This window comes from Anser anser (assembly GCF_964211835.1).
Source record: "Anser anser genome assembly, contig: HAP1_SCAFFOLD_87, whole genome shotgun sequence".
Classification (NCBI taxonomy): Eukaryota; Metazoa; Chordata; class Aves; order Anseriformes; family Anatidae; genus Anser; species Anser anser.
In genome coordinates this window covers 1-26,333 of record NW_028153517.1, presented here as the reverse complement: position 1 = coordinate 26,333, position 26,333 = coordinate 1, and the positions used below count along the sequence as shown (strand labels likewise).

Below are 26,333 nucleotides of genomic sequence, written 5' to 3'. Positions count from 1 at the left end.
TGTCTCTTTCTACTTTAATAACTTTCTTCAGGATCTACTGGTAGCTCCCAATACTACCCCATTGGGAACATATCATGGCTTTTCTCCTAGCACATGGGGAATGGGTATCCATAGCCTCCTTTTTCCTCTAAAATGAGCATCATATAGTTTTACAGCCATTCTAGAATCACTAAGAATAAAGAATATTTCTATACATATTCCTGAAAGCAAAAGTTGGTTTTCTTTCTATGATTGGTTACATACAGTGGCCTTGACTGTTCTGAAATTTTTTTGGGGACTGTTGTTCCTGAGAGAAAATACAAATAGAGGTATATGAAGTTAGAGGAATAAGCACATTGTTTAACGTGGAACAAAATTTAGTCGGACACTTTCAAAGAAGACAAAAAATGGGGTGGGTGTGGACACATTATGTTCATCTATGGACAATGCAATGGAGTTAGAATTAACATCCCTTAATATTTACCTGTACTAATATGCACACTGAAAGCCTGCTAGCTTCCCATCTACATAATAAGAATCTTATGTTTCTTCCTTTTAGATATTCTTTGATATGGGAGTGAATAAACTCTTAGACATTGCTCATAGCTTGTATTTAGTTTAAATGCAATACTTTTCTTCTAGGTCTAAAGAAGGTCGGGGCTCTCTGAATACCTTACTCTTTTATTCTGTACCTCTGAATATCTTATTCTTTTGACTTGTCCAGATGATCAAACAGAAAATGTTACCTCACATAACAACTACATGCAAGGATACTGTGTAGTAAGAATCACATCTTCTCAGTTCATGTCATTTTTCCTGAAAATCTTACGTCTTGCTCTCTGGATGGTACACTACTTAAATACTTTTACTCTGATTTGCCTGCTGCTGAATACCTCAAATTCTGTTTTTCACTGACTTTTATAATTGTCCTTTTCTTTGTATAAAAGCAATTGTAGTGAGTAGAAAACATAATTGGATTTAGAGTTACCTACATTTCTGATTCCAATTTTAATAATAATAATTGTCCTCTTTTTTAGGAGATACAGTTATCTTTAAGGCTGGAATGGCAACAGTTATTATTGAAGCAAATGATGATCCTAATGGAATTTTCTCTTTGGAACCTTTAGAGAAGCCAGTTGAAGAAGGCAAAAGTAACATTTTTTGGTAAGTAACGTTTAAAGAATATCTTTGCACTCTTTTGGAACTGGTGTATGTGGTACTTTATAAATAGCACTTTGATTAAATCAAATGCACAAGTGTGCATTGATAGAAGTGCACTATAGAAAAACAGTTTTACAAAATTTTGGATTAAATGATTTGTAATGTGTTGAAGACATCACCTGTAATACTATGGAGTACACAGTAAATATTAAAAAGTGCACAGAAGCTCATGTTGAAATGTAACTAAATAAGACTTCAGCATTGATGTTCTGTTATAATCTCAGGAACCTGTAGATACAGAAAAATCTGAATGATTGAGCACAATATAACCTAGGCTGACAGAAAAAGAAAAAAAACCACTCAACAAATAGCTAAATAAAACTGTGTGGCACTAGGTGGCTTTTTGTACCCATCTTTGAAATTTTCAACTGCAAACTACTGTATTCTTTCTTTCTGTTTTTGTATTTTTTTTTCTTTTATCTGTTAATTACAGATTGAAATCTATACTTAAAGTCCGGATGTGACACTCTTCATTAGTCTGACCTTTGAAAGTATTTTCCTTTGTGCCACCATGATATATTGAAGAATTAGCAGGGTTAAAAATTGAATGCACTTGGCATCTCGCCTTGTTACATTCATTTCATAAATTTACTATGGGGTTTTAATTGGATGAAAAAATGATTTTTCGTTAAGAAATCTTGAGACAGGCTGTAAAGAGAAGTTAGGTCACAATAAATGCGATAGTGCAAATAGTTAGGGAAGAGGTTCTTCTTGCATTTAAAAAATCATCCTTTTTTTTTTGTCTGTTTGTTTTAAAGCCTTGAAGCAGATGCTTATGGCTGTGAATTGGTTCTTTATGCTTGTGCCAATACATCTGAAATATGAATAGTCTCAAGAAAAGAGGATATTAAGTTCATTGTGTGTTTGTTGTTGTGCTGTTCACTGTTTTGGGCTTTGTTGTTTTTTTGTCCTTTATAGTCTAATCTGCAGGATAATTTTTGTGGATTTGGTGGTGTTAAGAATATTGTTTTGATGTAAACATGCTTATATACAGGTGCTTTATGGAATTATAGGATACCAAGATCTCCAACATCTGAGGAACCTGCTCAGTCATCATTGATAAAATATATTTACTAGGGATCTGTCTCTTCCATACTGTCACTACTTTGACAGTTGTGTAGCATATAAAAAAGTGGTCAAAGTAGCATGTAACCAAACCACCGAAAACACAGAGGTTTTAATGAGGTAATTGGAGTTAGTGCAGCAGCGCTACACAGCTGGGATAGAGCACCCTGGTTAACGCCACAGAAGAAAAACCTTTGGAAGCAGAAACAACATAAATGTGTTGCTGTGGCTGGACTAGTTTAGCTGAACTAATTCTTCAACCTGATATAATCTATTTATAAGGCATTTTATGTCACCGTGCAAACCGACAGAAGCAAACTTCCTGTATGTAAGCGCACTCTTAATAAAGGCACTGTATGGGTCACTTTTTATTTGTAGTGCCTTTTTGAAATTAGTGTAATTGTGTTAGCAGATAGTTACCAAAAAAAAAAAAATCTTTTCATTTACTACGTTCTTAATCACAAATAACAGTAGATTTCTGAAAGCCGTAGAATGTAATTCTAATTTAATACAAGTGTAAGAAAAAGTTTAAGTAGACTTGATGACTGAAAGGAGAAACGTTTGTGGTTAAATGTAGATGATTCTCTTTCCTGTCTAAGAGTGTCCAAGTATATTAATTTTTAATGTTAACTTTCTGAACTATTATGCATTCATATTTATTATTATAAATTGGAATTACAAGACACAGTGATGTGTAGCTTCACAGTAGTATTCTGCATGGACCTGCGTATGCTACTTCTGTTTTCTAAAGTACGTATTCCGGGAGTAGAATTGTACTGCAAAAGTGGTTGCCTTTAAAAGGAAGGCTTCATGGAACAGTTGTAGTATATTAGTATTTTACTTTATATTACATAGTATATTACTTCTTACTGTAAGGAAGATTACAGTAAAAGGAGTCTCCACATTTTCCTTTTCTACTCAACGCTGATGCATGCCTGCCAGGACTCTCATTCTTTCTGTATCACTGAACAGGATTTTGAGACACAGAGGACACTTCGGCAATGTTTCTTTGACCTGGCAGTTGTTTGATAATAACTCTGCACTGAAGCCAGGAGAAGAATTCTATGAAACTTATGGGACTGTGTGCTTCATGGATGGTGAAAGGTCGAAGTCAATAACACTACGTGCCATTTCAGATAGAATTCCTGAATTCAATGAATTTTACATTCTAAAGTTGGTGAATGCTTCAGGTATTGTCTTCCATATCACCATTTCCTTCATATCTGGTAGAAAAGAGTTATGTTTAATCAATCAAAAAGAAACCAACACTAGAAAGAGCATTGCTTTGAATCATGTCTTGATATCCTATGCTTTTCTGGTAAGGTTTTAGGTCTTATTTTTCATTTAATCTTGATTTCCATATATAGAGAGTTACTCAGTTCCCGAATTACTGTTAAACACATTTTGGTGATCTGAACTTTAAAAGGGATGCCTCTTGGTTTTTGAAATTAAACTTCTTAAAGTTCAGAAGTTTCATTTCAAAAACCAAGAGTTCTGAATTTCAGATACATAGATCTCCATGCACAAAATATAAAACAAAGATACTAACAAAGAAATAACAAAGGTATTAAAGGTTATGTGTGTCTACCATAATAGAGGTTGCTTTTTTGTTTGTTTGTTTCCCTAGAGGAGGTAAAATACTTGTAGTTACCACTTCACATGACTTAAATTACAACTTTAAATTGCTACTGGACACATTTCCTAATCTGGATTAATTCCACTTTAGTACTATTCATGGTCTTCTGTGCTCTGATACAAGTGAAAATGTGTGTTGGCCTTTCCTGTAAGTGAAGTCCATACGGATGTACAAAAGATTTCCTGCTTATAACAGGTAGATCACTGTACACTTTGAACACGGAGATTCTCCATTCACAACATGATCTTCATATCATGAATTCTTACTGTGCAAAGATAGATGACTAACACCAGGACTGGGCAGCAGTTTTAACACACAACTGGTTACTGTTTCTGCAAGGTGTATGTACTTCTGTATCAGAGGCAACAGGCAAGATTTTGCCATTCTCTATTCCTGTAAGTCTTTGAGCAATACAAGAATTGAATTTGGCCCCCATGCTTATCAAACGAATCAAAGGTAACCTACCTTATTGGCTAATTAAGAAAAGATGGACCTTGTCATGTTTCACCTGAAAGACATCTGTGTGTTTTACAGCTGAAAAATAGCATGTGGGTTTGTTTTCTACTGAAATTACATCAGCACAGTGTTTTAAGAATAATACAATTAACCTATGTAATTTTCAAGTTAGATCATTTGCTATAAGTCCAGAGGATCTTAAAGGAGGGTTTGAGGTTTTTTTAGAAACTTGTTTTATTAAAAAAAAAAAAAAGTACTTTGAAACTTTTTTCTGAGTGTGTTGTTTAATCATTAACTTTTACTCTAACTTCTATTACGCAGGTGGGTCTCCTGGTCCTGGTGGTCAGTTATCTGAAACCAGTCCTACTGTAACTGTCATGATCCCTTTCAATGATGACCCTTTTGGAGTGTTTGTTATAGATCCAGAGAGCCAGGACAGAGAGATAGTGGAAGATACTCTTTCTGAAGATGACCTTTCCTATATTACGGACTTCACCATCTGGAGACAGCAAGGCACCTTTGGTGTTGTCCGACTAGGTTGGGAAATACTGTCTAGTACCTTCCAAGCTGGACTGCCATCAATGGTAGATTTCTTGTTGCTTGGATCATTCCCAAGCTCAGTACAATCACAGCCCCACATGAGGCGCCATCACAGTGGAACAGACGCTCTGTATTTCAGTGGAAAAGAGGATGCATTTGGCATTATCGGTCCTGAATACCCATACAATGGAAATAATGCAGTAACCAATTTTACATTTTCAGCTTGGTTAATTCCTAATGTCAGTACAGATGGCTATATAGTTGAAAAGGATAACGATAATGGGACTTTATATTATGGTGTGAAAATTCAGACAAATGATTCTCATGTTTCTGTAGTGCTTCATTATACAGCATTAGGGTCCAATATGACATACATGGCTAAAACATCAGTCATGAAATACCTGGATGAGAATACTTGGCTTCACGTTCTGATTACTCTGGATGAAAGTATAATTGAATTTTACGTTGATGGAATTCTAGTTCTGGGAGGAATGAAGAGTCTAAAAGGAGAAGCAATTCTTGATGGTGAGCCTTTGCTATTTTTCTCCATATATAAAGCTCTGAAATGCATAGTCTAGCCACTTCAAAGGTGGAAGAAATACACTGAAATGATTATATCTGTTAAGTTAATTGAAAGGAATGGATAAGAATTCTTTGAGGATTTTCAGAAAGCCTATGGAAATTGTGTGAATGTTCTAAAAAATTCAAACTGCTGCGATGTTGAGTGAGAGTAGAGGACTATTAATTGTATGGTGTACTATTTTATTTCTGCTTTTAAAATTCCAGGTTGAAGTTTAAGAAATCAAATTTTCCATTTGTAAAAAGAATAGTACTTCTGCAATTAGTAATTTCCATCACACTTGCAGTACTGTAGCTAAGCTGAGAGGCTGAGAGGTTTTTTTTTTTTCCCTCCCTCGGTTTCTAGAACAAATATATGTGAAATGCAATTATGCTTTTATTGCTAGAAGGATATGTCTGTGCTGTAAATTTTCTTTATTAGTGGGGATGGCGTGTGTCTGGGGATAATGCAATAGTAAGGCAAGTATGTCATCTCTCTCCGTTGAATGTTGGGTAATACACAGTGGTGTGCATAGCAGCCCAGTTTTTCTCAGCATCCTCCACTTTGTGCCCTGGGACTTTTATCAGTTCCTGTGGTTGCTCATCTCTACAACTGCCACTCAGTGTCATATGTATGACAATACACTGAAGAGCACAGCTTTTTTTGTTTGTTTGTTTTCTTTCGTTTTCTGAAAGGCAACTGAAAACAGCTGATGTGTGTGTTTTAGCACAAGAGCATAGCATGGCACAGAATAGGATAGAGTAGGAATGAATATGAGGCAGCTGTGATCCTATAGTTTGGAGACAGAGAAATATAAATGCTGTTGTAAAAAGAGTTTGGAATTTGCATGGAATTACAGTGTGGTGGATGAAATGGATGTCCAGAAGGGTTAATGCAGTAATCATGAGTATCATCAGAATGGATCAGCTGCCCTAGCAGAGGGAAACAAAGTAGGATTTGTTCAGCAAAACAAGGGCTAAAAGGGGTTGCAGTTCTGCTCTGAAAATCTGTGGAGGAAAGAGGGAGCCTCAAGTCTCTAAGACTTATAAAAATGAGGGATGATGATAATGTGCTGCTAGAACTAATAGGATGAAAAACTTGGACAGCATAGGATGGAATTGTTTGGCCTGTGAGGACTTACCTGTAACATTGAGATGAGGCTCAAGGAACCTCCTGATTTTGGATCTCAAGATCAATATGATTCCTCATCCAGGGACAATGAACAGTTTACCATTGGTTTTTAAGAAAAACAGGTAGTCAGTTGCTGACTGTTTCATACAAATACAATAACATGAGAAAAAATTATAATTTCCTTCTCAGGTCCAGGAATAGTAAGAATTGGAGCAGGAATCAACGGCAGCAGTAGGTACACAGGGTTAATGCAGGATGTAAGGCTTTATGAGCGTAAGTTGACACGAGCAGAGATCTATGAACTTCATGCAACTCCTGCAAAAAGTGATGTCCACCCTGTCTCTGGGTATTTGGAGTATTGGCAAGGAGAGACCAATAAATCATTCATCGTGTCTGCAAAGGATGACAAAGAGGAAGAAGGAGAAGAATTATTCATACTAAAGCTCATTTCTGTGCGTGGTGGAGCTCGAATTTCACAAGAAAACACCACAGCAAGATTAAGAATACAGAAAAGTGATAATGCTAATGGTTTATTTGGCTTCACTGGAGCATGTATCCCTGAGGTAAGGTGGTCATAATGGAAATTGTAGGTGATATTTCAGGCACAGAAAGCTAAATGGCAGGACCAAGTGACCTGAACAAACCCTAGATTTTGCAGTGTTTGCTTTTGTGGTTAAGCAAACTTTTCCTAGGATTTGGAGATGCATATGTTCTGTTAATACAACCTCAGTTCCACTGGGATTTACTATATAATTTTAAAAAACTAAAGAAAAAAATGGTTAAGAAAATTTAGTTTACTATATAAACTGAAGACTAAGGCTTAATTTTTTTTTTCTAGAAAAATATTTTACCTTCACTGCTGTTACATTTGAGTTACCAGTTAAAATGTAAGATTTAATTCTCTGGTTTTTTTTTGAGAATGGATTATTGCAAAGATTTTTATTTTAGTTTTCTGTGTCACATGATGTGTTTGAGATAATTTTACTAGAGATCATGCAATGACAAAGTGTTATGGATTTTTCCACCTTCATTTGCTGTCATAAACTAAGTTATAATTTGCATATGTTTGATGTCAGTTGGTTGATTTAGTAGTGGTTTTTTTTGTTGTTTTAGTTTTAACAGATGAAATCTTTTTTCAGTGGTATCCATTCTATATGCAGAGTGTAAACTTGCTACTTTTTGAGGAGGCTTGAAATAAACATAAATCATTCTTTACTTCTTTAATCAATTATAAGGGGGAATAACATGATAGCTATCTCTACTGGTATTGGATTATTTTGTGGAAAAAAAAATTTAATATAGTTTTCATTTGGGAACTCTTATGAGCTTTAATTACATTCTTTTTTAATCAAAGTGCTTATGATGTTTTTAAAATAACTGTCTTGCCTGAGTGATACTAGTTTTCAGTTTGGTTCAGTTTGCTTATTGTGTGCCTACCATATGCTATGATAATAGATTCCTTCAGGTTCAAGTACCTCTGATACGCTGTGATGCCACAGATCATCAGCCAACCATGAAGAAAAAAAATAATTATATGGCACGGTAATTGTTTTGCACCTATCATATGTCCATTTCACCAGGGAAGTATTAGAGCTCTTAGTGGTGATGCAGGAACACAGCATTTTTTTACCAGTAGTTTAACTGTGCATATCTGTCTACTAGGCAGCTGAAGTCACACACAGTATCTATGCTTTCTTACAAAGCAGCCCTGAAATTTATCTAATGCATAAGATAGCTTTAACCTTTCCAATAACTTTCAGATAAAATTATTTTCTATGTTAATTTTATGAACGTTATTTTCTAAAATAGAAGGTCAGTACCAATTAAAGCTTCATTCCAGAGACGTGAAGTTGTCGCTGCAGAAGTCATGTTATCTGTGAAGATACAGAATTGTAAGGAGGACAGTAGAAGAGAAAAATCTGTTTTTCTGAATGATGATGGTATAGTTTATTTCTATCCATAGTGTGTCTGGTTAGAGAAAGTGCTGATCCAAATCTTTCTTTAAATTATTGCTAAGGAAAATTACAATATTGACGTTATTATAAAGCAATAGTTTCATTTGCTTTCGACAGGTACATTTCAAGCATATTGATTCTGTCTCTGACGCATAGTTTTAGGAAAGGGGTTGTGTCCAGGACGAACTGCAGTGTATTGTTATTTGTTACCTTAATAGTCCTCAGGGAGGCATCAGACTTTTGCAGATTCCACTAGGATTGTTCTGATTGGCATCAAGGTCAGTTTCAGCTTCCTAACACTCCAAAAGAGCTGAAAGTAACATGACAGCAATTTTTTACTTGAACATTTGTCTGGCATTAAATATTTTCGTGTTATTTAATGAAATTGCCTTGATTTACTTTGACAGTAATAAACGTTCCAAATTTTCGCTTTCTTCCAGACTGCTGATGAAGGTTCCACTATATCCTGTGTTGTGGAGCGTACAAGGGGAGCCCTAGACTATGTGTATATAAAGTACATTATCTCACAGGTTGATTCCACTGGCATTAATTACTCTGTTACCGATTTTTCTAATAGCAGTGGCACTATCACATTCGTTCCTTGGCAGAGATCAGAGGTAAACCCTACCTTCCTATTAACAATTCATCCTGTCCTTTACAAACCTCCTGGAAAATACCTTCTGAGGGTGCTTGGCTGGTTTGCATACTAGAGAGTGTTTACTTCACATGGCTTTTCTTCTTATTATTTTTTATTTTGTTATTTTATGTTGTTATTTTTTTGTTATATATATATTTTCTTTCTTTCTTTTTTTCCATCCCTGACAACAAGAAAGTGTTATTTGTAGCTCTGTGTATATGTCAGTTCAAAAGTCACCATGTGTGCATGTACATATTAGATATATGTACATATACATAAAAAATATTAACTGTATTTATGTGTATGTGTACATATACTTTAAAAAGTGTAGATAGTCCATGTACTTTCGAAATTGGAAAATGATCAGGTTTGATCTGAGTGTTGTAACTCAAATTTATGTCCACAACAATTAAATAGGCAATAGTAAGATTCATTGCTGTTCTTGCACTCAAGGCTATCCAGGTTCTGTCTCCTTTTAAATTCAAAATCAGAAACAGGAGATTAAAGGTGTTCTTGTAACAATAGCTGTTTTTGAGTCTCCCTGAAATGATTACTGTCTGCTTTAATCTATTCCTCTGCATAAAGTGTGCGAGCAACTGGAACATAAGGAAATTATTCAATATTCTGGCCTTAGAGACACCTGAAATTGGTAATCAGAATTGCATCTCTGAGTTGGGGGAGAGAAAGAGAAATGATACATAAGGGAAGCTTTAGCTGCTTCTGAGAAAGCTTTCTAAAAGTCTTACGAAATTCCTTATCTGAATTAGTTTAAAAAAAAAAGAAAAAGAAAAAAGAAATACCAGGATACCAGGATACACTGAAGAGTAGGAATTCAAAGCTACAGAGGCCCACAATTAAAAAATTATGTGGGCAGACTGGAGGTCCAAAAGAGGGCCAGAAAGATGATCAAAGAGCTGGAGAACCTGTCCTCTAAGGAAAGACTCAAGGGGTTAGATCTTTTCACCCTTTAGAAGGGGACTTTGATCCCATTATTACAGTACCTAAAGGGCAGCTCCAGAGTTGACAGAGGCTCTCTCTTCTCAAGAAACCACAGGAGAAGACAGAGGGCAAAGAGTACAAAGATAGAGTGGGAGAGGTTTTGTCTTGAAATTTTTTACAACTACTGGAACGACTTCCTTAGGGACAGGGTCGGGTTGTCCCGACCTCAGCATCTGGGCCAGGGCAATCCCAAGCACAAACACAGGCTGGGCAGAGAAAGCACTGAGAGCACCCCTTGGGGGGGGAAGGACCTGGGCGTGGTGGTTGATGAGAAGCTCGACATGAGCCGGCAATGTGTGCTTGCAGCCCAGAAAGCCACCCGTACCCTGGGCTGCACCAACAGCAGCGTGGGCAGCAGGGCGAGGGAGGGGGCGAAGGAGGAAATTCTTCCCTCAGAGGGCGGTGAGGCCCAGGCCCAGGCTGCCCAGAGGAGCTGCGGCTGCCCCATCCCTGGCAGAGCCCAAGGCCAGGCTGGATGGGGCTGAGGGCAGCCTGGGCTGGGGGGAGGTGTCCCTGCCCATGGCAGGGGGTGGCGCTGGGTGGGCTTTAAGGTCCCTTCCAGCCCAAACCAATGTATGGTTCTATGGTAGAATTCCCATCACCAGGGGTGCTTAAGATGCAGTTGAACATGGTGCTGGATTATTTCATCTATTTTTTTTTTTTCCATGAAACATTGAACTTCATCTTTTGATGTCCCATCCAACGTGGGCTGTCCTATGATTAAAATTCTGTGGTAATAAACAGCGTGTGCTAGAAATAGAAATAAAAATAATCTGTTTCAATGAATTCAATCCTGATGTACAGCACAGAATTGTTAAATTTATTTGAAGAAGTGGTGCGGGACCACAGTACTGTAGAAACAACATACACTTTCTATTATTGTTTGTATAATAAGGATGAATTGTGAGTAGAAAATACCATCCTCAGTTTCACTTATATCAGGCTGCAGAAGTCAATGTGGACTCAAATTCGCTGAAGTCATTTGCAGGGATCCCAGTGACTTCACTAGAACTGTGAATCTGGATAATGTGATGACTGGCAAAAGCGTGTGGTATCTGAAAATAGTTCATTCATGTTATAATAGTTTGTTCATTCAGCTTTATTTCTCTGTGAAATGATATTACTGCATTTCATACAATCATATATAGCAGAAATTTCCAAAGCTTTTCTAGCATGGCAACATAGACGAGGCCCACATTACTCTATCTAGTGGCAGAAAATGGCTGATGTAGGCTCTTGCTACACAGCTTACTGGTCCAATTTACTGCATACATACAGAGGAGCTAATGTGCATGGCTCTAAGAAACGGGCTGGTAGCAAGCTGCTCTTCAGGTGGGATATCCTAAGGGACTTTCAACTGACATTTGTAATCTACTCATTACCATGCCTCTAAATATGATCAGCTACTTAAATGTTTTCTATATGTTTGTCCGACCATATCGAAACATAAAGAAAGATGGAATTTTCTGAAGTGAATGTGTTAGCGTGTTTAGAGCAAGGTTATGTTAGTAAATCGTATGATCTGCAGGTCAAAGTGTCAGGTGGTATAATAAGCTCAATTTATTTGCTCTCTAAATTGGATTAATCACTGTAATGTCTCTTCATAAGCATAATTTCAAAAAGATTTTAAAATTTATCAGATATTTCATGTTCAGTACATGGAAATTAAACTCTGCTTTTGTGAAGATATACAAAACCAACCAAACAAGTATTTATTATCACTTATTTATGTAGTTTGAAACAATTCAGAAAATATGCCTTCCATTTCCAGTAGCTTGGAAGCATTGTTTTTGGAAAGCATATTCTAGACATAAAATGTTATCTTAGAAATTAGTTGAATTTATGTGGAGAGCAAAAATAGTGTCCTTTGCTTTCAGAACTATACAGCAGATACAGCTGACTGACTAATCAAAGAATGTTGCATGGTTTGATTTCTCCATGATTTGGTCCTTCTCTAGGTGTTAAATTTGCATGTTATTGATGATGACATTCCGGAGTTAAATGAATATTTCCGTGTGACATTAGTCTCTGCAGTGTCTGGAGATGGGAAACTAGGTTCAACTCCTACCAGTGGAGCAAGTATAGATCCAGAAAAGGAAACTACTGATATCAGCATCAAAGCCAGTGACCACCCATACGGTAACAATGATGGGAATTATACAGCTTTGTTTCAGATTATTGTGTAGTTCTTTCCAGTCAGATGAAAACTTTGCTTGGTTGTAATAGTTGAGGAAGCAATCTCATATATTCCACTTTATCTAACTTGAATTAATTCATTGTTTATATACATGAATGAATACTGAATTAGTTTTCTTTTATAATTTTACAAAAAGGCCTCAAATCTTCCCTGACCAAACAAGCAAGGATTCTCTTGTGAGGGCAAATAAAGGCTCTGCATGTAGTTGATCCTGTCCAGGTTTTTCATCAAATGAGAATTCCTGACAATGAGAGTCATTTCTCCATATGTCTTGTACCAGTAAATACGCAAAACCGTGGCCTGTGAGGCTCTTTTGGGAAGAGAAGGTTTTATTATTGTGCTGTGCCTTTTATCAAGACTGACAAGAATATCAGTGAGAGAGGGTAAGGCACACAGCACATCTCTGGAAATAGTGTGATTGAGGCTTAAGGGTATACTGGTATATGTGGTTTTTAATTTCAGAACCATCACAAGATATGTTATCAATCACTTTATTTAAATTGTTTATCATCTTTAAAATTTGTTATGAAAAGCCATGTAAGTAGTAATTCTTGTCTTCCAGGTCTGCTCCAGTTCTCTGTGGGGCCACCTCCTCAGCCAGGTGATAAAATGATTCTTCCAGCCTCTTCTGTGCCCCATATTACTATTAAAGAAGAAGCTGGACACGTCAGATTACTGGTAGTTCGTGCACAAGGCCTTCTTGGAACAGTTCTGGTGGAATACAGAACAGTGCCAGTCACAGCTTTCAGTCCCAAAGATTATCAGGTATGGCAACTGCCAAGGTGGTATAATTGTTTTGGAATTAATTAGAGTTATTTATCGTGGAGATAGCTTTCAGTTTGACTGCTCTAGCCCAGCTATGATTCTTTCACAGAAAGACTACTTTACAAGGTGATGTGGCAAATGGATATGTAATATTCACTTAAAAATATACATCATGTGACTTCTCCATTCTTTTCTCTGCAGTAAGTTGCATTGTCTAGGAAAAGCCTCTGGTTTTGAACTTTTTTTTTTTTTCTTAACAGAGTTTTCAGTGTAGCAATTTGTGAGTTTTGCTGTTGTTACAGACCATATTATTCAAGTGCATGTACAGGTTAACATTATGCTTGTACATACTGGGATTTGTATATGCCTAGCAAAATAACCTGCGTGTATCTGCACTTGCTTGTCCAACTGATCATTTGTGCAGAAAAATAAGAAAAATGTACATGAATGCAGATGCTCACCAGTATGTCAACTTAGATGTCTTCTTCTTTTTTTTTTTCTTTTGTAAAACAGATTTTTCAGATTTTTTTTTAAAGCTTAAGTGAGGAAAAGTAGATGTTTTGAAAAAGACAAAATGAAGGTTCTGTTTCTTTTTTTTACATGGATGAAAACATTAGACTTGAACAAAAATATGAAGAGCTCTTATATTGCAGGCTGTTGTGGGTACACTGGAATTTCAGCCAGGAGAAAGATACAAGTACATTACTGTTAACATCACTGATAATACTATTCCTGAATTAGAAAAAACGTTTAAAGTGGAGCTGTTGAACCCAGAGGGAGGAGGTAAGGCACATATATCAGTCCCTTAGTTGTATTTTCATGACCTCTACTCGTTCATAAAAATCTTGTCTTTCTTGGCATTATTTTCTATGTTATTTCTGAAAACAAACAAAAAGCACCTCTACATCCCCACCCCCATACAGCTGTCTTTTTTCGTAGGGAAGAACTGTTCCTCAGTTCTTTTCTTAATCCTTGGTGGAAACAACCAGATCCCATAGCAAGTATATTATTACCATGTATTAGGGAAAGTGTATCACTGCCATCTGTTAGGTCATCTAAAGGCAATTGCTGCTTTTCACTTTGTATAACTTCATGGTTGGTAATGAGAACTAAAATAATGCAAAAATATATTAGCAATATGTTGCATTTCAAAAATATGGAATATTTATAAAATATTTAAGGCTAAACAGTCAAAGTGTTGTGTTTTTGTTTGTTTGTTTTGGTTTTTTTTTGTTTTGTTTTGTTTTTTCTTCCACATGAGTGAAATCAGAAGAACTGCAATACATAGGTCAAATGGATTATAGCAGTAATAGGCTGTGGATGTTGAGGGCCATAGGGAGTTTGCTGAGCTGTAGCTGCAGAGGTAGCTCGTAGATAACTGTCTGTAAGAACAAGACAAACACTTGAAAGAATTATTGGTTTGAAGGGCTAGTCTGAAGGGACGGCAAAGCATAGTGGTGCTGCCACATAAACCCCTGAATACCTTACAGATTTTTTTTTCCATTTGAGAAAAATTTTAACGGAGATTGTAAAGCTTGTTGGAGGGAAAAGTAATTAGAAACACTGACAGCCATAAATTGATTTTTTTTTTTTAAACTGATGTTATTTTTTTAAACAATTCAGAAATTGCAAGTGTGGTCCCTTCTGGGAGGATGTATCAGATTTCCTTGAATTAATCCAGCTCTCTGCTATGATTGTATGTGTCTATGGTGCAACATGGTCTCAGTGATTCTTTTGGTAAAGTCTTGAGACTTTTCACGTATTTTGTCTTTTTGGTTGAATAGTTGTTTTGTTAAAAGGAGTCAAACTTTTCTCTTTCAAATTGTTGTGACAGAAAATTTACAACTAACTTTAGTAATCCAGTAACTATATAGCCTTTTTAAAATGAGCCTTCTTTTTGGCCTTTCCAACACAAACACAAAGCTTATGAAGTCCCCATTAGTTAAGTTTTCTGCAGATTTTCCCAACATTTTCACTTTGTGAGAAAATATTAGAATAAGGAGCTTGAGGGACTTTATCGTCTCCCCTACCTTTTTTTTTTTTTTTTTTTTTCAATTTAGATTCCTCCATGACAAGCCTCAGTTAGGAGTGAGAAAGGGGAAATACAAAATGGGGACACAAAGAGGGAAAGAGAGGAAAGATAAACTATGTGTATGTGTTTTCTTTCATTCTGACTTCCCATTGCTATTTCCAATGTCATAAATTAAGTAAGAGGTGGCATATGTAAATATTTCAGTCTTTATTAGAACTCCTGTACACTTTCAGAAGCAAAGTTGATACCTTCCTAGAGTGCTTCCCTCTTTTTTTCCTGTTGTCCAGAATAGTTTAAATTTCTCTTTGCTTGCGCTCTGATTTATAAATGTATATATGTGTATATATCTGTATGTCTGTCATCTTAAAGTTGCTGAGCTCTTTAGAAATGATGGCAGTGGTAGTGGTGATGGGAACATGGATTTCTTCCTTCCAACTGTCCATCAGCATGGTAAGCATTTTGGATTAATCTTTATTTCTTTATGCTAACTGTAATATCCCTCATGAACTACACTACTGACACAGTTTATCATAGTGTTATTTTGCTTGTGGTTTGAGATATATCATAGAGTCCTGTCAAAACATTCTTTCCCATTTTAAAAAAGGCTTAATTTCAACAACAGTCAATACTAACCGTAATACAGAAAATAACAGCTTCTCTATCTTCAAAGCTGTATTTTTATAGAACACAATGTAGTTATTCCAGAAGTAGTTAGAAAAATTAGCTTTGTTTGTAAATTTTGTAAAATTTTCTGGAGAGCAAAGAGGAGAGAAACTTTTTAAATTTAAGGTAATTTAAAAATTACCTGACTGTGTGTTTTGATACTTTCTTTTGCCACTTGCTTTATGCTTTGATCTCTGCATCTCAAAAATACTCTTAATAAAAAGTGGTGTTAGCTCTTTTTTTTCTAAAAGAATGCTTTGATTATTTTTCATTTTTGAAGTCTATTTTTGTCACAACATACAGAAAACAAAGATAATTTAATCTTGAGAAAATTAAAAACATACAATATGCAGAAATAAGATGAAAACAAAAGCACCTACTATGAGGGAAACGCTAATGATGGCGGATTTTGAATTAAACCCTAGAGACCTGAAAATATTGTGTTAGCACCCATTATCGAAATCAAATAATTTATTCCACAGTGACAGCCTGATTTTCTGTTTTATTTGAAAATACAAAGGAGTTCAGTTTGAACCTGAGAGTAAGTCTGTGGTTTAACCACTTTTTGGAACTTCCTGGGAAGTGTTGTTTCCTCTTCTGTGTTTCCAGATTTTTTTTAAAATGCCAGGCTCTTTCTCTTTCTAAGCAGCAAGTTATCTCACACAAGATGATCATTACAGTAGTAGAATTTCCTGGACTAGCTTTTTCTTTGTTCCAGCTTCAGTTAAAATAGTACCTGCTTTTGTCCTGTCTGCACTGCTTACACTGTGTTTTACCACGTAACTCTCCCCTACCCTAAATTCTAGTTCATTTTCCTTAATTAGACAAGTAATTTTATTTTTGATCCTCTCTTAAAATATTTGCATTTTATATGTTGCTTTGGAGTGTTGTTCCATAGAAGGGCTGCCAGGACTGCATTATTGAAAGTGAGTTCCTTATCCATGTGGATAATTATTCCACATTTAAAACAAAAAAAAAACACACCACAAAATGCAAAACAGCAGAAATATTCCAGTTATGCTTTTCTGTGTGCTTTTTGTAACAAACTTCCTTAGCTTTTAAGAAAAGATGGTATAAAAAAATAACTCATTTTGGCACTTGCACTTACAGCCAGCTTGGGAATTGCATCCCACATCGTTGTGACTATTGAGGCTTCTGATGATGCTCATGGCGTCTTTGAGTTCAGTACTGAGTCACTCTCGGTAAATGGAACTGAGCCTGAAGATGGAGATAGCAATATTATGTTGCAGGTTAGAAAGTTTTGGGTCTCATATTGCTATGCAATCCTCTTTTATGTCTATTTTACAGAGCATTCTGCAATATTTTTATAATAGGTCTACAGCATTTTAACTTAACTTTATCATGTACATTTGTCTTGACATTTTATACTTCACTTTCTAAAGTGTATCTTTCAGCTTAAAACTAAAATGTTTTATATAAGTTTAAATTTACTTCTACTTGTTTACATTTGAGGTATGAATATTTTAAAGTAAGTGCTGATGACACAACAAATACAGCAAAGCTAAGATGATAAAGATTACACTGTTTTTAAAATTAGTTTATTTTTAACTCATCATGTCAATGACTTTGCACTGTATATAATGGAGGGGCTGGATTGTGTGCAGCTTGCAGTTGGCAATGACATGCTTAAGATCCTCCGGGTAAGGATTAAGGGACATGGAAATAAGTTATAACAATAAGATGAAGTTGTTGTGGGAGTCTGCTATAGACCACCCAGCCAGGAGGACAACATTGCCAAATTATTCTATAATGAACTAAGGGATATCTCTAGGTCATCTGCCCTTGTCCCTGTGGGTGACTTCAACTTCCCAGATGTTAGCTGGGAATACCATACAGCCAATACAAACAGGTACTGGAAATTCCTGAGGCACGTTAACAATAACTTGTTGGTACAGTTACTCTGGAAGCTGACTAAGAAAGGTGCCCTCCAGATTTGTTGCTTGTAAACAGTGAGGGTCTTGTGGGTGAAGTGGTGATTGGAGGCTGTCCTGGCCATAGTGACCATGAGATGGCTGAGTTTAAAATCTTTGGTAATAGGAGGAAAACTGCCAGCAAAAGTTCAGCCCTAGCTATGGAGACAGCAGACTTCAGACTACTCAGTGAACTAGTTTGTGAGGTCCCCTTGGAACCTGCTTTTGAAGGTATTGGAGTCCATCAGTGCTGGTTAGTTAAGTAACACCTCTTAAGAGCACAGGAACAGGCAATTCCAAAGAGTCAGAAGTTGAGCAAGCTGGGCAGAAGGCCAGCTTGGCTGAGCAGGGATCTTATTCTAGAATTTAGGCGAAAAAGGAAAATCTGTGGGCATTGGAAGCAAGGTCAGTTGAACAAGGACTACAGAGGTGATGTTCACTCAGAGTTGAAGCTGGCCAGTACTGTGGGGACAACAAAAAGTGCTTTTTTTAAAGTATGCTAACAGCAAAAGGAGGAGCAGAGAAAACATTGATCCATTACTTGTTGAGGTTGGTAACCTCACAAATAAGTACGCCAATAAAGCAGAGGTTAATGCCTTCTTTGCCTCTGTCTTTAACACCAATGATGGGCTCGGGGACACCCAAAGCTCTGAATTTCAGGACTGTGATGATGATAAACTCCCAGCCAACTTTGAACTTGTGCAGGATTTGCTGCTCCAGCTGGATGCATATAAGTCTATGGGGTCCAGTGGGATTAATCCCAAAGTACAGAAAGAGCTGGCTGATGTCATTGCAAGACCTCTCTCAATAATTTTTCAATAGTCTTGGAGTCTGGAGAGGTCACAGTTGACTGGAATTAAGTTAAACGAGGAAGTGCTGGATTCTGCACCTGGCAAGGGGCAATGCTGGCTGTACGGACAGGCCTGGGGACAAGAGGCTGAAGAGCAGCCCCATGGAAAGGGATCTGGGGGTTTTGCTTGACAGCAAGAGAAATATGAACCAGCAGTGTGCCTTAGCAGCCAAAATGGTCAACTGTGTTCTGGAGCATAAGGCACAGCAATGCTGGATGGTCAAGGGAAGGGATTGTCCTGCTCTGCTCTGTGCTGGTGAAGCCTCACCTCTAGCACTGTGTGTGCTACAATATATGAAGGACATAAACTATTAGAGAGCATCCAAAGGAGGGCTACTATGGTGGTGAAGGGTCTAGAGGGCAAGAAGTATGAGGAGCGGCTGAGGTCCCTGGGTTTGTTCAGCCCAGAGCAGAGCAGGCCGAGGGGAGGCCTCATGGCGGCCTGCAGCTCCCTCACGAGGGGAGCGGAGGGGCAGGCGCTGAGCTCTGCTCTCTGGGGACAGCGACAGGACCCGAGGGAACGGCATGGGGCTGGGACAGGGGAGGGTCAGGCTGGGGGTTAGGGAAAGGTTCTGCACCCAGAGGTGGTCGGGCACTGGGACAGGCTCCCCAGGGACATGGTCACAGCACTGAGCTGCCAGAGTTCAAGAAGCATTTGGACTACTCTGTCAGACATGCGATTTGATTTTGGGTGGTCCTGTGTGGAGTCAGGTGTTGGACCTGATAATCCCTGTGGATCTTTTGTAACTCAGGATATTCTGTGATTCTGTGACTTTGCTGTATGCCATTTTACACTTTTATGTTCTTCTTTCTTATAGTACAAAGAAATACATAAATCTTTGTGTTTTCCACTTAGGTTGTGAGAACTCATGGGGCCCTGTCTGAGGTGACTCTGTATTGGGTCATAGTCTGTGATCTTACAGAAGACCTGGTCTCTGCATATGGGAATGTAACATTTGATGTTGGCCAAGTGAGAGCAAATATTACCATACAAGTTTCTCCTGACAACGTGCCTGAACTGGATCAGGTGTTTTCAGTTTTGATCATCAATGTGTCCGGTGGTCGTCTTGGAAATCACACTAATGCAACATTAACAGTTTTAGCTAATGATGATCCATATGGACTGTTCATCTTTTCTGAGAGAAACAGACCAATAAAAGTTGAGGAAGAAACAAAAAATATCTCCCTGACAATAGTAAGGCTTGGTGGTCTTCTTGGTACAGTAGTGGTTACATACAGAACTTTAGGTGATGATGAAAAGTCACCCTTTCTTCCACCTGATGTTGTTAGAGCAATACAAGGAGAAGATTATATACCCATTACTGGTTATGTGATCTTCGCAGCCAATGAAAGCGAAGCCACAATATCTTTGCCTATTTTGGATGATTATGATCCTGAGAGGTCAGAATCTGTTTTTGTGGAGCTAAACAATACTGTTTTGATCGACAAAGTACAGGATCGGCCAAGTAAGTGTCTTTCATATGTAAACCAAAAGCTTAAATATGTAGGCTAATATTTATATTTAATAGGATAAAATGCAGCAATTGAAATTACAGTAAAATTTTACCTCTGCCTAACTCTGTATAGTTAAGAATCCTGTAAGTTATATGTCAGAGTATCTCACATTAAGTATGAAGATTCTGTGTGTCAGCATATATTTCCTTTACCACAAAATTTTGTCAGGGGTGGACATTTCTTTCTCCCTTCTGCATCTGCTTTATCCCAGGTGTTTTAGGCCAACTGTATTACTGTATTGGTTTTGTGTGCTAATACCTGCTCACCTGTTGTTTCTGTAAAGCACAATGATAGGAAATAAGCTAGTTGCACTTACTGAAAGCGAAAAAAGCCTTTTAAACATTAAGTGGTGTAGAATTGCAGCTTCATGCTGGCTTTTTAGCGTAGAGGATGTTTGCCCGATCAGATAAATTCAGGTCATTACAGCCTTATTTATGCTTAAGAGCTTCTTGGCATGCCTAATTTCCCTTCCCTCTCCCCCATGACTCTCCCACATTAATCTTGATTTTTAAGGGAAACACTACAAAAAATTCTACTGGGAAACTGAAAGGTTACTTATAGTTCATCATTGCTAGTGTAAAATTCTATTGTCCTATGGACAAATAAATAAGTAATTTTGCTAGTACCTCACCTCTTCAAAGAACTGGTGTTTTGTATGCTCCACAGCAGGGTAGAATAATAAGTTAGTAAGAATGTGGATTTTCTGACATAATATAATTCAAACATCAAAAATATGCTTGTGCAGTTTGTAGTTATATTTTGTCCAAATCTAAAATGAAAATTTTATTGAAAGCTAGTAGTGGCCATCCACTAAACTCAGGTGTATGTATATGAACAGTATAGCCATATATAGGAGGCATTTCAGGCTTGCTCTAAGAGGTTTTTTTTATATTTCAGTTGTAAATTCTCCTCGTCTTGGATCAGTGGGTGAGACTATAGCTCATGTAATTATCAATGCCAATGATGATGCTTTTGGAACACTTCAGCTTTCAGCTTCAGCTGTGCGAGTTGCTGAAAATTATGTTGGACCAATCATTAACGTGACCAGAACTGGGGGAATTTTTGCAGATGTTTCTGTGAAATTCAAAGCTATGCCAATAACTGCAACAGCTGGTAAGAAATCAAAATAGCAGAAATACACATTCTGTGTTAAACCAGAAAGAGCATACTGTATGCTTCGAGCAACCAAAGCAAGCAAGTGTGTATTGAATGCAGTCTAGTAAAACAAGTAGAAAAAATACCAAAGTGTGAGATACTTACTGAGTGTACTTAGGAGACAGGAATTCAGGTCCTATAGAAGAGACCTTACATCAAATTTAAAAAAACTCAGAGATATCATCACTGAAGAATCTAGCAAGAAAACTAAGGAAAGGAATTGGCTGTTTGTTTCCCTGGTGGCCACTCACTTTCTCAAAAAAATAAAATAAAATAAAAAATCCTGTAGTAGTATATATAGCTAGTACTTAGTCCTTTGTACATATTTCAACCTACCATACATGGCTTATTTGAGTTTCTTGGAGGGAAATTGAGAGCTGGTGACTCCTCTGTGAAACAGACAAATGTTAAGCACAATTCAAGAAGACTTTTACTTTGCAAATGAAAGGTAAAGCTCTCAGGTGATCCCTGAAAAGCTCCACGAGGGAAGGAGTGACCTTATGTCCTTTAGTAAAATCTCCTTTGAAAAAGGTACTTCTGTTTCATTTTATCTCTTGGAAAGCCAGACAACTATCAGAAATCAAATATAGAAATGTCACAGTTGTGTGATCTTCTCAATGGAAGATAATAATGGACCTTTTGTAATTGCTTCTTGGACTGACAGTGTAAACTCTGTTTTGGCCAAGATGAGATTTATTTTCATCCATCCAGATATCTAAAAGGCACTAGGAAATAAACAATTGTATTTTCTGGGTATGAAGATAAAGAAAAAAAAAACACAAAAAAACACACCAACATATGAACACAAGGGAATGCAAAAAGAACAGATAAATATTAGTGCTGATAAACATTAGTGATGTTTCATAATGAACCAGAATGCCTTAATATTCTTCTGTGTTTTGATTGTTTTGTTATTTTTTCATGTACAAATCTAGGTGAGGACTACAGTGTAGCCTCATCAGATGTTGTCTTACTAGAAGGAGAAACAAGTAAAGCTGTGCCAATTTATATAATTAATGATATCAATCCTGAAGTTGAGGAGTCCTTTTATGTTCAGCTGCTGAATCAAACGACAGGAGGAGCCTTGCTTGGATCTTTGACGAGGGCAGTCATAACCATTGAGGCTTCTGATGACCCGTTTGGATCCTTTGGTAAATGAGTCTTATTTGCATATTTTCTCTTGTCCAGTAGCAATCTGCTGATTTGTGGGTGAGTTATTACTGGGCAATGGAATAAAAATTTTCAGAATACAAAAAGGGAAGTCTGGATGAACACAGTAAAGGACAAAATAAGATAAACTAAATTAAAACGTGTAAGTAAGGGCAAATGGTGCCCTTATATAGCGAAATTGAAGCATTCAGTCAACTTATATATCAAGATTTTGTGAGACGAAGGTGGATTTTGGAGTCTCCTAATGGGGATGGATTTTAATTTAATTTGTATTTTTTTATCTATTCTAAATGTTGCATTTCTGCAATAGCTTGAAGCTTAAGTTTACATGCCAAAACCTGTTTAGATAGTGCAGTGTCATTGTTTTACAAAATAATCAGGCAAAGCAGGTTTAAATATCTGGGGAAATTGGAAAGTACAAATATGACTTAAATTGCATTCTTGTATGTTCTGGTTGTTAGTTATTGTAGTTTTTCTTCTTTCTATCATTATCAGTAAAATGGATTGTGGACACTTTCCAAAAATAGTTTCATTACACAGGTTTTGAGAAAAAAATGGTAATTTCAAAAATTTAATGACATTTTAGAAATTTATCTTTTCTATTTATTTTTTCTATTTCAGTATTTCTGGTGTATGTTTTCCAGCCATTTTATTTGACTTACTCTTTCTCCCTTTAGTACCCTACTTTATTTCAGTTATTCCATTTTATCAGCAAAATGTAAAGGAAATTGACAAAAGTAAATAATTCCACATGGATAATTCATTAACTTCATTCTTAACAACTAAAGATTTTATACAAGAAAGACTTATATTTGAAACAATTTAGATGGAATATGTTGACACATTTTTTCCATACGTGACATAAAAAATGATAAAAAATTTCCTCACTGGGAAAAATTACCTTCTGACCGTCTTCTAAAAACTTAGATCATGGCTAGCCTTGAACAATGGATACGTTGGAATAAACTCTTGGGTGGGGGCTGAATTTTCATGCCAATTTTATTTGCAGATAAAATGATACTGAAAGTTCAATTTGAAGTTTAAACCTGATTAACATTTTTTTAATTGTGCAAATGAATGCAATCAAGTGAAATAAAATATATAATTCAGTAACTAGGATGGTGTTTTTATTTTAAATATTACTGTTAATGAAATACACCTCTTTGTGCTGCACTTCAGTGTTCCAGATGACCGAATTTACTGTGGAGGAGCCTGAATCTGGATCAGTACCCATAAATCTGCCAGTAATCCGCAATGCTGGGACACTTGGTAACGTTACTGTTGAGTGGGTTGCTACCATTGGTGGACACCCTGCTGATGAGGACTTGCAGGTTGCCTCAGGCAATATTACTTTTGCCCCTGGGGAAGCCTTTCAGATGCTACTATTGGAAATCCTGGCTGATGATGTTCCAGAAATAGAAGAAGTAAGTCAAGCACTTACATCTTCCTTGAAGATGGTATTAATTTTGACTTGTTCTAGAAATATGTATGATGGAAAACAAGAAATGTTCCGGCAGGAAGGTGCTATAATTTCATGTTATACTTTGCTTGTAATTATTGTTAGAAAAACCACAAATTGTCTAGCTGCATTACTTCTTTTTCTTTTCTTCTCTTTGAGATTGTCCGTGTAGAATTAACTCAGGCCTCCAATGGTGGTGCTATTGGGTTAGATGGCGTGGCAAGTATTATAATACCTGCCAATGATAATCCTTATGGCACAGTTTTCTTTCATCAATCCTTATATCGAGTTCAGGAGCCACTAGAAAGAAATTTGCTGGCAAACATAACAGTCAGGCGAAGGTTTGTATAATGTTTGCTTTATTTGTAATTACTATTTATTCTTCACTTTTGTTTCCACTATAATGTCAAATTTCATGCTCCTCTCATAAAAATATGTGCATCAATTCTTTGATCTGCCATCTCAATGTATTTTCATTTCAAACACATTGTTTTTGAAGTAGATGTCTGTGTATTACATAAATTACTTAAACGTAGTATACATTGAAATGCACAATGTAAACTCAGCGTACACAGTGTACTATTCATTTTGTCCGTTTAATCATCAAATCATTTAAACCTGCATGGTAGCCTGTTCCTGTGATTTGAACAGGAGGACAAAATGGCCAGCCCTTACAGGATGAAAATAAGAGAAGGAAAACAGGTTTTATGCATGTGATCCTAGAGGAAGGATGATAAGTCTGGGTGTCACCGGCTTTTTCTTCCTTGCAAGTAAGGAGAGCTGCCAAGTCCTGAAGAAGACTAAGTTAACTCCTAGAACCAAATGTTTACAAATATGCATTCTTAACAGACTACTACCTAAGCTATAAATAATCAAACTTGCTATCCACAAAAAAATAAGATAACTCAGTTATTCTGGTACTAGTTTCAAAGGGAATGCATTTTGATGTGTTATTTGGAATTTTTCAGCAATTCAGAAAGGGTCAGTTGATTTTGTTCACTTCTATTATTAACCCAGAAACATGTAGAATATTAGACATCCTTTGTCAACTAACAGAACTTTATTTTATTATAATGTCTTTTAGTGAGGGAAGATTTGGTCAGCTGCAGATTTTCTACAGCACTTCTGAGACTGACGTTGTAGCTCTTGCTGTGGAGCAAGGTCAGGATATCCTGGCCTACTACGAGCCTCCTGTACAAGGAATTCCTGACAAACCATCCAAGACCAGAGTGAATGTGTCAGCAGCAAGTGACCCTGTGTATTCCTGTGCAGCTCAGTGCCTAAAAGAACAAGCATGTTCAGCCTTTACATTTTCCAGTGCCTCAGGGATTCCTCTCTGCCTTTGGCTGACGTCAGATATCAGCCCATTAACTAACAACACTTCAGGGTTCCGGACCTGATTTTCCGGGAAAATCCCCAAATTTGAGGATTTTTGAGGAAATTTCCCCAAACTTAGTGTTTTCTTTGAGGAGGGGGCCCCAAAACGGGGTCGCAAGCAGCGGTTTTGGGGGAATTTCCCTTGATTTTGGGACTTTTGGGGGGATTTCCCCAAATATGGGGGGTTTCAGTGGGGGTGGGGGGTCTCAAACGTGGGTAACAAAGTGCAGGTTTTGGGCGATTTCCCCCCAAAAAGTTTGGTTTTTTTTAAGGGGGTGTCCCCGTGCCCCCCCCCCCCCCCAGCATCACAAGCAGCAGCTTTTTGGGGCATTTCCCCCAAATTCGGGGCTTTTGGTGGGTCCCTGATTGGAGGGGGGGGGGGGGGGGGGGAAGAGGTTTTTGGGGGGAATTCCCTGAAATTTTAGTGGTTTTTTCGGGGGGGGTGTGGGGTCCCAAAACGGGTCACAAGCAGCAGCTTTTGGGGCCGTTTCCCCGGATTTTGGGGCCGTGCCCCGGATTTTGGGGCCGTTTCCCTGGATTTTGGGGCTTTTTTTTTTGGGGGGGGGGGATTTACCTAAATTCTTTTTTGGGGGGGCTCATTTGAGGACTCCCCCCCCCCCCTTATTGGGGGGGGCGCTCATTTGGTGCCCCCCTTCTGGTTCTTTTTTGGGGGGGGGGAGGGCTCACATATGGCCCCCTATTTTGGGGCTAAAATACCCCCCCCGGGTGTTTAAGGGAGGGGGGGACCCCACAATCCCCCCCCCAAATTATTTAGGGTGCGGGGGGACCCCAAAATGCCCCCCCCAAATCGTTTAGGGTGGGGGGGGGGGTCCCAAACAGCGGGATTTAGGGGATTTCCCCCAAAATTTGGGGTCGGGGGGGGGCGCAGGGGTAAGAAATGTATTTTTTTAGGGGATTTTCCCCCAAATTTTAGGGGGGGGTGGGGGCTGTTTTCGGGGCCCCCCAACCCCAAAAAAAACCACGGTGGGGTCCGGGAGGGAGCGGCGTTTATGTACAGGCGGGGGGGGGCAGAAGTGGGGG

General features: G+C 37.6%; 2 protein-coding genes across 2 annotated transcripts; both read left to right on the top strand.

Annotated features, from left to right (window-relative positions):
• Positions 1–4,652: 4,652 nt before the first annotated feature.
• LOC310892001 (adhesion G-protein coupled receptor V1-like) lies at positions 4,653–12,584 on the top strand (the record flags this gene model as incomplete). The annotated part of the gene is made up of 3 exons (XM_083854192.1): positions 4,653–5,422; positions 6,777–6,933; positions 12,512–12,584. Exons 1-3 carry the CDS (start codon positions 4,735–4,737, stop codon positions 12,582–12,584), a joined length of 918 nt encoding a protein of 305 aa, XP_083710318.1. The 5' UTR covers positions 4,653–4,734.
• Positions 12,585–13,436: 852 nt separating this feature from the next.
• On the top strand, positions 13,437–21,616 carry LOC310892000 (adhesion G-protein coupled receptor V1-like). Its single transcript, XM_083854191.1, has 5 exons — positions 13,437–13,923; positions 15,542–15,622; positions 16,946–17,085; positions 19,473–20,082; positions 21,029–21,616. Exons 2-5 carry the CDS (start codon positions 15,589–15,591, stop codon positions 21,259–21,261), a joined length of 1,017 nt encoding a protein of 338 aa, XP_083710317.1. The 5' UTR covers positions 13,437–13,923; positions 15,542–15,588; the 3' UTR covers positions 21,262–21,616.
• Positions 21,617–26,333: the final 4,717 nt, after the last annotated feature.

Coding starts and splice junctions, on each gene's coding strand:
- LOC310892000 (XM_083854191.1), top strand. CDS start 15,589: ATGGATTTCTTCCTTCCAACTGTCCATCAGCATG. Junction 17,086..19,472: donor ATAGCAATATTATGTTGCAG/GTTAGAAAGTTT, acceptor TTTTCCACTTAG/GTTGTGAGAACTCATGGGGC. Junction 20,083..21,028: donor CAAAGTACAGGATCGGCCAA/GTAAGTGTCTTT, acceptor TTTATATTTCAG/TTGTAAATTCTCCTCGTCTT.